This window comes from Rana temporaria, chromosome 2, assembly GCF_905171775.1.
Source record: "Rana temporaria chromosome 2, aRanTem1.1, whole genome shotgun sequence".
NCBI lineage: Eukaryota > Metazoa > Chordata > Amphibia > Anura > Ranidae > Rana > Rana temporaria.
Genome location: NC_053490.1, coordinates 83917260 through 83929299, shown reverse-complemented (window position 1 = coordinate 83929299; position 12040 = coordinate 83917260). Strand labels below are relative to the sequence as shown.

The 12040-nt window shown below is 41.6% G+C and overlaps 1 protein-coding gene across 1 annotated transcript in view; it reads left to right on the top strand.

Moving 5' to 3' along the window:
• Positions 1-12040, top strand: part of MTUS2 (microtubule associated scaffold protein 2) — a 472945-nt gene that overhangs the window by 424696 nt on the left and 36209 nt on the right. The window contains exons 9-10 of the mRNA XM_040340468.1: positions 8761-8866; positions 11912-11985. Coding sequence (XP_040196402.1) covers positions 8761-8866; positions 11912-11985 — 180 coding nt within the window. The remainder of the gene's footprint in view (positions 1-8760; positions 8867-11911; positions 11986-12040) is intronic.

Genomic DNA, 12040 nt, shown 5'->3' with positions numbered 1-12040 from the left:
GGAGCACTACAAAGAGAACAGGTAACGTTTCCATACAAGTACATGGTACAGCAGGCACATAACAAACACTTTAATTGCCTGCCATATGGGCGTAGCAATTTGTCAGTGTAAAGTTGACAGAAGAAGCCTGTGAAAACAAGAGTAGTTAAGGGAGAATATACTCTTCCAACCAACTTAGAGAGCACTTCTACTATATCTGCATATTTCCTCCACAGATCCATTTAATACCACAGCCAGGTCCTCCTCAGTCCTTCATCTCAAAGATCTCCCAGTAACAAGATTTTTTCTTGCACTGGCCATGCATGTGCACTTGCCTTTTATAGACTTGTATAGGCCTATCAGCTGTATCCTCGTGTGTGAAGGCACGGCTAGGGCTAAAAAGATTTTTGCTGCCAGGAAACCTGTGAGATGAAGGACAGAGAAATTACGATTTTTTTAATGCAAGTAGTTTAAAGCCAAAAAATATTTTTTTTTATGTCAGCAGCTACAAATACCGCAGCTGCTGACTTTTAATATTAGGACACTTACCTGTCCGGGGGAATTTGCAATATCCTCACCCAATCTGTCCCTTGGCTCCCGGGTGCAGGCGCTGGCATCTTCAGTAAGGGAATCAGGAAGTGAAGCCTTGTGGCTTCACAACCTGGTTCCCTACTGCGCATGCGCGAGTCGTGGTGCGCGTCATCACTGGTCCCTGCTGTCTTCTGGGACCTGTGTGTCTCTCAGAAGACAGCGGAGGGGGGAGAGGGGCCGAACATGGCATCGATCGCTGCAGGATCTGCAGCAAACTATCGCTGGAAGTGGGAGCAAATACCTGTATTAGACAGGTATCTGCTCCCCCCTCCCCCTGAAAGGTGGCAAATGTGACACAGGAAGAACCCAGAAAAGCAGAAGTTCCATTTTTGGGTGGAACTCCACTTTAAGAATTGAATTTGACCTGGAATTAGTCTCTTGCAATCCCTTGTACAGCAGAGCCCAGACGGGGGAGACAAAAAAGCAGCACAAAAAGCCAGTCAGTTGTGCTGCAGTACTTAGGCTCTAATGAGGAGGATGCTAATAGGAGAGAGTAGAGGAGAGTTACAGTCAGGTCCATAAATATTGGGAAAATTAACATAATTGTAATCTTTTTGGCTCTATACACCATCACAATGGATGTGAAATGAAACGAACAAGATGTGCTTTAACTGCAGACTTTCAGCTTTAAGTTGAGGGTATTTACATCCAAATCAGGTGAACGGTGTAGGAATTACAACAGTTCGTATATGTGCCTCCCACTTTTTAAGGGACCAAAAGTAATGGGACAGATAAACAATCATAAATCAAACTTTCACTTTTTAATACTTGGTTGCAAATCCTTTGCAGTCAATTACAGCCTGAAGTCTGGAACGCATAGACATCACCAGATGCTGGGTTTCATCCCTGGTGATGCTCTGCCAGGCCTCTACTGCAACTGTCTTCAGTTCATGCTTGTTCTTGGGGCATTTTCCCTTCAGTTTTGTCTTCAGCAAGTGAAATGCATGCTTAATAGGATTCAGATCAGGTGATTGACTTGGCCATTGCATAACATTCCACTTCTTTCCCTTAAACTCTTTGGTTGCTTTCGCATTAAGCTTCGGGTCATTGTCCATCTGCACTGTGAAGTGCCGTCCAATGAGTTCTGAAGCATTTGGCTGAATATGAGAAGATAATAATATTGCCCGAAACACTTCAGAATGTATCCTGCTGCTTTTGTCAGCAGTCACATCATCAATAAATACAAGAGAACCAGTTCCATTGGCAGCCATACATGCCCACGCCATGACACTACCACCACCATGCTTCACTGATGAGGTGGTATGCTTTGGATCACGAGTAGTTCCTTTCCTTTTCCATCCTCTTCTCTTCTCATCACTCTGGAACAAGTTGATCTTGGTCTCATCTGTCCATAGGATGTTCTTCCAGAACTGTGAAGGCTTTTTTAGATGTTTGACAAACTCTAATCTGGCCTTCCTGTTTTTGAGGCTCACCAATAGTTTACATCTTGTGGTGAACCCTCTGTATTCACTCTGGTGAAGTCTTCTCTTGATTGTTGACTTTGACACACATACACCTACCTCCTGGAGAGTGTTCTTCATCTGGCCAACTGTTGTGAAGGGTGTTTTCTTCACCAGGGAAATAATTCTTTGGTCATCCACCACAGTTGTTTTCCGTGGTCTTCCGGGTCTTTTGGTGTTGCTGAGCTCACCGGCACATTCTTTCTTTTTAAGGATGTTCCAAACAGTTGATTTGGCCACGCCTAATGTTTTTGCTATCTCTCTGATGGGTTTGTTTTGTTTTACAGCCTAATGATGGCTTGCTTCACTGATAGTGACAGCTCGTTTGATCTCATATTGAGAGTTGACAGCAACAGATTACAAATGCAAATAGCACACTTGAAATGAACTCTGGACATTTTATCTGCTCCTTGTAAATGGAATAATGAGGGAATAACACACACCTGGTAATGGAACAGCTGAGCAGCCAATTGTCGCATTACTTTTGGTCCCTTAAAAAGTGGGAGGCACATATACAAACTGTTGTAATTCCTACACTGTTCACCTGATTTGGATGTAAATACTCTCAAATTAAATCTGAAACTCTGCAGTTAAAGCACATCTTGTTTTTTTTTTCATTTCACATACATTGTATTGATGTTTAGAGCCAAAAAGTCAAGAATTGTGTTGATGTCCCAATATGTATGGACCTGAGTGTAGAAAGAGGAGCTCACCAGTGTGCTGCTTCTCCTTTTACTATCCCAGGCTGGGGGGAAGGACAAGACCTGTGTTATATAACAGCAGTAGAGAACAATTACGTATTTTTACCTGGCCAGACAGGGCTGTGCTGTATGTCAGGACTGGGTGGGCAGAAACACGAATCCTTGGCAGGTAATACAACACCTATATACATGTATGTATGTATTTCATCTTTGTATTTATCTGTTTCCCTGAGTTTGCTTTAACACACTCTGACAAAATTATTTACACCAGATTGATCACTTTCTTAAATATACTTTTAAAAAGAAACATATGTTAAGTTTGTTCCAGTTTTGTTTGACAAGGAGTAAAGGATGTAAGAATTTTGTAATGCAGATCTGTATGTTGGCAGCCTTTGCTCGCTGTCATGGGAATTCCCAGCACAATGATAATTATGCCGCGGGTACTACCAGCAGCTGACAGAACCTGGGCATAGTGCACCAAGGCAGATGTTCCTCGCTGAAATTCTGCACATTTCCAAAAGACCTAAAGGAGAGACTTAAATACAATACATGCCTGATCTATCACTTGTGTCTCCGTCTAATAGAGCAGGCAAGCAGTGTGAGCATTAACATGGCTCAATGGATGTGGAGATATTTGTACTTTGTAATTGGAAACATCTGACAGCTTGACAGTAAGCAGATCTATTCAATAAGAGTTGAGTAATAGTACAGCAACAATTCATCAGTGTTCCCTCTAGAAATAAAGAATCACGTTACATATCTTCTCGGAGCATCAAGTATTCTCTGCATTTCTTCCACATGTCCACTTAAAGGTCACCCGGCATGACTTAAATGTAATATACAGATATGTAATAACAAATACATGTAAAGGAGTACAAGAGGGGAGTTATTTTCCTAGTGCTGCCTGCAGGCTTAGATTCTTTACTGCACTAATCTCTTCTTGTCATGTATTTTCAACATTGTTAAACAAACCTGTGCAAGGAACAGTAGTAGTGCAGATCCATTGCAACCAGTCAAGTTTCTATTTACCGCCAAAGATAAACTTTGGTTGTTGTGACTAAGGGCATTTTCCCATTGAATTGTTGAAGCTTGCAGAGATGTCCATACACAAGGGGGTTACTGCAGCTGATTAGATCATTCTTCATTAAAAGGGCAGACCCAAGTAACACATGCTTCCAGATTCCATCAAGCAAGCATCACAGCTGTGCTCAAATCATACAGTTCACTCAGTTTATCTTAATATGGCTTATTTGTAATCTACTGCAGATAGAGGCGCAGATTCTCAAAGGAGATACAAAGGCGTATCTCCAGATACGCCGTCGTATCTCTGAGTCTGAGCCGTCATATCTATGCGTCTGATTCTTAGAATCAGTTACGCATAGATTTGTATTAGATCCGACCGGCGTAAGTCTCTTACGGAGCAAGTGCTTTGAGAATACTGCACTTGCCCGTCTAAGTTGCGGAGGCGTAACGTAAATAGGATACGTTACGCCCGCTCAAAGATACGCCGCTGTACGAGAATCTGGGCCAGAATCTATAGAGCAACTGATCATGGAAGTGTATGTTTTAAATCATGAGGTGTGTAAAATTACTGAAATACTAGCCACACTGCAGCTTCTAAAAGAGGTTTAAATTTGATTGATGGATTAGAGAAAGGAGAGGGATGAATGGGTGTACTATAGCAATGCCTGAATGAAAAATAAAGCCCTAAAAAGGTATGTGCCCATAGCTCCCAAATGTCTGATTTCAAGGGACTGTCCTTGATTTGGAACAATATCCCCCTGTTCTTCCTTCTTCCTCATTTGTCCCTAATTTTGGTCTGATCTATATAGTTGTATATAAAATGCAGTATTTACCTATCAAAACGTTTTATGGTGCTAAACCTTTCATCCGATTTCTAAATTGTTGCATTTGTAAATTTCAAATGTCAATATAAAGGAATAGTAGTAGTAAAAAAAAAAAAAAAAAAACACTTGTGGGCCTAACCAATCTTCTTTTTTTTATTTTTTTATAATTCTCCTTTATGGGGCAATAAGCTAAATAAGAACCTTTAGATCCAGTTTACACAAAGGCGGCTTTAGAGTCGGACGACTTTGAAGCTGCCCGGTTCAGCGCGGCTTGCAAAATGACTTCTGCAGGGTTTTTTCTGCGTTTTAGCCCACACACGATCATTTTTTACAACCCGAAAAATGACATAGTTTAAAAACGACGTTAAAAAATGCAGCATGTTCCAATTTTTTTTTTCGTTTTTCAGAACCTGAAAAATTATGTGAAGCCCACACACGATCATTTTAAATTACGTTTTTGAAAAACTACGTTTTTTTCATGACGAAAAATGATCGTGTGTACGCGGCATAACTCCAAGCAAAAAGATTTTTGGTTTGCAATAACTTGGGATAAAGGCCATTTCTGCTCAAGGAGTTACTGTTAAAAGTATAGTGAATAACTGTATACAAGTCTCTTTATTTGTTTTGCTATGTTTAAATTTGTTTTGCTAGAAAATGAATATGTTAAAATGTTTCCATTTTCAGATAGGTAAATTATTTAACATTGCTTGCTACTTTTTGATGTTTACTGCTTTCAGGCAGCAGGTGGAGCTGTAGTCTTTTTTTCATGTGTACTTTCACTATAGCACCAAAATAATAAGCTTAGTTCTACCCCCTGGCTATTATTATCATGCAGCCGGTGTCAGTATCACAGTTGGGCTTCTGTCCAATTTGTGCTTGAAAAAGTCAAAGCAGAAGTCCATACATAATTTAGAGAGTTTACAGCAGAAAGCTAACGTGTTTTGGCTTACAAAGCCTTATGCCCCGTACCACACGATCGGATTTTCCGATGGCCTAAAATCCGATAAAATAATTTTGTCGGAATTCTGTTCAAGCTGTCTTGCATACACACTGTCAGACCAAATTCCGACCGTCCAAGACGTGGTGAGGTAAAACACTACGACGAGCCGAGAAAAATTAAGTTCAATGCTGCCGAGCATGCGTCGACTTGATTCTGAGCATGCGTGGGTTTTTTCTCCGTCAGAGTTGCTTACAGAATTTCCTATTGTTTTTCTTTTCCATCTGAAAAAAATAAAACATGTTCTATTTCTAAACACCGACGGAAAAAAGTCCGATGGGGCCCACACACAATCGGAGTTTCCGATGAAAAAAGTCCATCTGACTTTTTTCATCGGAAATTCCGATCGTGTGTACACGGCATCACTCATAACATGAGTTAACATGAGTTATGACTCAGTTTGGTCAAATAGTGTAGCACCTCATATGGAAAGGTTTAGACTTCTGTAAAAAAAAAAAAAAATCCTGTCTTATCATATCGGATATTTTTCACTTAACTTCCTGTCCTAGACACAGGAAAACAGAGTCAGGGGCAATCCCTTCTTAAAGCTGGTTCACACTAGAATGTGGTGCAGGAAAGGTGCATTCCATGGCGTTGAGGCGCACCACACAAGAACACACTGGCCATGTGAGACATGTGTGTCATTAATTATTAACGCGTGGGATTGCACGAGCATGTGTGCTTTCCAGTGTGACAGCAGTCACCAGAACAGATATTCCCATTGGAAGATTTACCCTAATCTCATGTTTCTGTGACAGCTCTAACATTTTGGATTTTCCATTAGTTTCTGTACTGAGGACAGAGATCAGTAATACAAATAGGGTTGTTCTCCCCTACAGGGACACAGCAATATCAACATGGCAGGGGTTTTAATACATTTTCCAGTATACCCAAAACTATTTTTTTTTTTTTAATAAGATCATACATTTTTGTAAGGCCCCGTACACACGAGAGGATCCATCCGCTGGAATTGATCCGCGGATCGGTTTCAGCGGATAGATTCTATGGTGTGTACAATCCAGCGGATCTGTTTCCGCGGATTTTTATCCCCTGGGATGGATTTCAAGCGGATAAAAATGTGAAGACATGTTTTAAAATCTATCCGCTTGAATCCATCCCAACGGATTGATCCGCTGGTCTGTACAGACTCACCGGATCAATCCGTCCGAATGGATCCCCCGCATGCGTCGTAATGATTCGACGCATGTGTGGAATTCCTTATATGACAGCGGCGCGCACGTCGCCGCGTCATCATCGCGGCGACGGCGCGACACGTCATCGCGATGGGATTTCGGCGCGGATTTCGATCCGATGGTGAGTACACTCCATCGGATCGAATGGACCGTATCAGCGGATAAATCCTCTCGTGTGTACTAGGCCTGACAGTTCTGTCTCCACAAAGTTACTATGTGTACTTTCTAACCCTAGTTATAAAATCCGACCTGCCCCCCTCCTCTCCTAACTTAGCCATTCTGACAACAGCTTTAAAGGAGCTGGCTGATTCATAAGTGCAGCTTATCTCAGCTGTGAATACTTTCCACAGACAAGCATCGGTAAGGCCCCTTTCACACTGGGGCGGGAGCCGCGGTGGCTAAAAATAGCAGCGCTATATTTTAACCTCCACTAGCGGCCAGGCGCTATATATTAACCTCCGCTAGCGGCCAATAAAGGGTTAATACCGCCCGCAATGCGCCTCTGCAGAGGCGCATTGCGGGCGGTATTGTCGCCGTTTCCCATTGTTTTAAATGGGAAGGAGCGGTATACATGCCGCTCCTCTCACCGCTCCAAAGATGCTGCTGGCAGGAGATTTTTTTCTCTCCCGCCAGCGCATTGCCTCAGTGTGAAAGCTCTCGGGCTTTCACATTGAGTATGCAGTGCAGGAGTTTTTCACGCGGTATAGCAGCGCTATTTTTAGCGCTGTTCCGCCTGAAAAACTCCTGAGTGTGAAAGGGGTCTTGGAGGAATGAGGAGGGAGAAAATGTCAGGCTCTGCAATCTTCTTGCCATTGGGGTCTGCTGCATACAACAGTGAAAAGTTTAGGGGTGTGCTACACACAGCTTTCTTCCACAGATGCTTACCTTGGCATCTTCCATCCACAGCTCACTTTCACCCCTCTTCACCTCTGACCTCCGCTGCCCCATCTTCAACTCCCACCCCCCTTAAAAGCTCCACCATCTTCCATGTGTCTTACTTTTGTAGCTGTATTAAGATGCAGCATCCAGCTGGCTCCAGTACCTCCCCACACACTGTAGGTGGCTCCTCTTCTCTCAATTGCAGAAAGATCATCCAGTGGGGGTGTCGGCATCTGCGATGCACCCGTCTCCCTTTTCCCCATCCTACACTCAGCGGGAGCCACTCAGGAATCCAGATCTGTGGGAGACAAGCTATCACTGGTAAACACAGAAGCCAGACTTCTGTGTTTACCAGTGATGATGGTAAGCAGGAAGCAGAAGACCTGATCCAGAGATGGTGGAACTGCTTTCCACCAAGTTCCAGCTGACAAAAGTCCTGGATATATCTTATTTAAAAACACTGTAACAGCTTTGCCAAAAAAAACTGTTTTTACATACAGTGTGTGTGTGTATATGTATATATACAGTGTGTGTATGTATATATACAGTATATAAAGATCTCAAATTACACACTCTGATAAATGGTTCAAAAGAGTGTCTCTCCTTTCTGTTCTATACCTTTCTATTAGAGAGAGAAGCAAATGGAGAAGCTTTTGCTGTGTTCTCTCTCTTTGGGAAAAAACTGAATGTTCTGAAAGAACAGTGTTATGGGTGTACCGTGTATTAATTATTTACTTTAGGCTCTTATATAATTAATTAAACATTTTATAAACCATCATAAAACATCAGTTTAAAACTACACTTCTAAACCCCCAAAAAATAAAAGTGACCTCAAATCACTACCATGCTGTTTGTAAGTAAAGATGTGTTCATATACTTAGCTGTCTAGCAGCAATGTGGACTTCTGGGGTATATTTATAAGGCAGTGAATCTGGCATTAACCAAACATTCACTGCAGGTGAATCTTTCAGTTGCATATTTTGAATGACAGTGATTGATTCACACCAAGGAATGTTTGGTGAAAGTTACATTCACTGCTTTATAAATATGCCTGTGTATAAACAGTACCTTGCATTGCTTAACATTTCTTTTTTTATATATATTTATACACAGATTGAAGACATGTCTACAACCCATGAAGCTGTTCTGCTGGAGATAAAGAATGTCCATTCAGCTGCTGTAACTGCAATCCATGAAGATCACGAGAATAGTGTTTATGGTAAAACTTTAGTTTTTCTGTTAATACAGTAACATGTTAAAGTTGACCTGAGAGTAATTTTAGTAACCCATAGCTTGCCTATCAGATACCTGGTATAGGTCAGTGAGAAAATCTGTAGAAAACATAGGGCCAGATTCACAGAAAAAGTATGCCGGAGTATCTACTGATACTCCGGCGTACTTTCAAATTTGCCGCGTCGTATCTTTATTTGTAATTCACAAACAAAGATACAACGGCTTTTGGCTAAGATCGGACAGGCGTACGGCTTTGTACGCCTTCGGATCTTAGGATGCAATACTTCGGCGACCGCTGGGTGGAGTTCGCGTCGTTTTCCACGTCGGGTATGCAAATTAGCTGTTTACGGCGATCCACGAAGGTACGCGCGTTTGTCACATTCTCTTACGTCGTCGCTAGTCGGTTTTTCCCGTCGCAAACTTAAGCCTGCTATTTCATGGCTTAGATTTAGACCAGCCATGTTAAAGTATGGCCGTCGTTCCCGCGTCGAATTTCAAATTTAGTTATTTTTGCGTAAGACGTCCGGGAATACGAAAGGACGTAACGCACGTCGCCGTTCAAAAAACACGTCGGGGCGCCGTAATTTCGCGCAAAGCACGGCGGGAAATTTCCTAACGGAGCATGCGCAGAACGTTCGGCGCGGGAACGCGCCTAATTTAAATGGTACACGCCCCATTTGAATTAGGCGGGCTTGCGCCGGACGGCTTTACGCTACGCCGCCGCAAGTTTACACGCAAGTGCTTTGTGAATGAAGCACTTACGACGAAAACTTGCTGCGGAGTAACGTAAACGGGATACGTTACGCCGCCGTAATTGTTCGTGAATCTGGCCCATAGATGTTAGAAGGTCCAAGTGAAAAGGTCACTTCCTCACTGTTGAACAATATGTGGACACCTTGCCATTATGCCATTGCTCACCTGATGCAGTTCACAACCCCTGCATGAAGGAATCTGACATTCACTGTCCCATATGCACCAGCCATGATGTTACTTTAGTTCACCTCAACTTCCAACAAACCTGCAACTTAGAGTATTAATTTTCCTGATTGAAACATGTCTTATCTACAGTGTCCGCCTTTACTGCTGAAACCGTACGGATAACCACTTTGAGCCATTTGTGTCCCATTGAGGAGGATCTTCCTTCACTTCCTGTCCCATAGTGAAAACAGGAAGTGAGAGGAAATCTCCCCACAGTAAAGGGCAGTTTAGGATTTGTATGCACTTTCATTCTCAATGAAAGTTGGAAAAAACTTATCTGTTCAGCAAGAAACATGAAGTAACCTCTGCTCATGACAGTCGAATATGGGTTACAGGGGTAACAGTTCCTCAGTGATAGCACGAGCTGCAACATTACCATGTATGTGAAATCCCCTCTATAGGAATGGTATATGTGGTGACATCTAAATAATTGTTTCCCTTTCTATAGATGCTAGCATATTTTAACTACGCTTTTTATCCTTCAAGCTGCTGTAGAAAAATGTAATCTTAAAAAGACAGCAATCTTATAAACGACTTCTAATTATAACGACAAGATAATTGCAGCAGTATATTAAAAATGTAAATTAGTGCTTGTGACTATAGAATGTGTCTATAATGTAAAGCAATGAGACAGGCGAGACTGCAGTGATGGATGAATCGCTTGTCCTGTTCTGATCATCGCGCTAGACCTTATTGCATCAATTCCCCAGGAATTTCCCCCAGAATAGATATGGCCCCTAGATTACTCGCTGTAGCATCTGATATTCCATTTTTTTTTACAATGTAACATTTGTAGCTCTCACTTTATGGTAAAAAATTGATGGTACAATGCTGCCTTTATAAGTATATTGAAGTATGGTGGAAAAGTTTTAATACAAATGTTGATGCAATGGCAGGTGTAAGCAACCTTTCGAATCTAGTGTGCTGAAAAATATTTGTAAGAAATTGAGAGTACCAGATAGGGCCGCGCATTAGAAATCTTGGGACCCTATACAGCCTACTTGCCAGAGCCATGTCCTCGCACTTCCTGTTTGCCAGATTATACGGTCATGATCAGGGGTCAGGCTCGGTAGCTTTAGCAGTAGAGAGGTGAAAACTGACCAGTAGAATAAGTACACAAGCAGGTCACCCTGGCAGATGACGCAGGCTCACCCAAGGCATGGGGTCTAAGCACAAACTGTTCTTCACTAAAGCTCCTAATGGTGGAGATGGGTTTTGCTGCGTTCTAGTGTCAGGTCACAGTCCTTAGGATTGCCCCACCAGGAGGTGAGCAAGTCAGGGTCCAGTGTAGAAGGTAGGGATCAAGCGGAAGCATAGTCAGTACACAAGCCAAAGGTTGGTAATTCATGATTAAAGTTTGAGATCAATTAAGCTTTGACCAAATAAAGAAAATGGAAGCTAAATGGTTTCTATGCACCAGATTTTGCACTCTTCAGTGGTAGTAAATCAACCTCAATGTGTTTAATTCACTTGAATTAATTTCTTTTTTTTTATAGAACATGATAGAGTTGCTACACAACACAACTGCAGGTCACACATTGGGATGGTAGACCAGAGGCCTGAGCATCTTAAAAGACAATATGTAGCCTCTAACAACTGCATATGGATGGATGTATTGACCAGTTTCAACAAACTTTGATGGACAAATGTAGCATCAATTTCCTGAAATTATTTATAATCATTTGCAAATGTATTTGCACTGCAGCCCCATAGACTAAATGAGAAGGCAGAATTCTGAATTATTCTTGGGTTTACATCATCTTTAACTTTAAACATTTCTAGACAACATTGCCCTCTAGTGGAGAAACATGGCTATAGCATGTCTATAAAAAAGAACTTCAGCAAGCAAATGTTATCAGTATTATACACCTAAAAATGAGCAATGTTTTGTTCATATTATATGGTAATAAAATTATATGAGCACTAATGAACAATATACGAAAATGTACAGCTATTTTTTTTTAAATATTCTTGTTACTTTGCTTGCTTTCCCATCGTAACACAGTAGAAAACTGTCCTGTAACTATGTTATCTATTTATTTATTTTTTACAGAGTTGAAAGACAGTCATGAGTTAGAGAAGAAAGTGCTTGAAGATGGTTTTGAAATATTGCGCCTATCATTACAGGTAAGTGTGTGTAATGTAAGGAGTTGCAATACCTTTTTCGCTATGGGAATTCTAA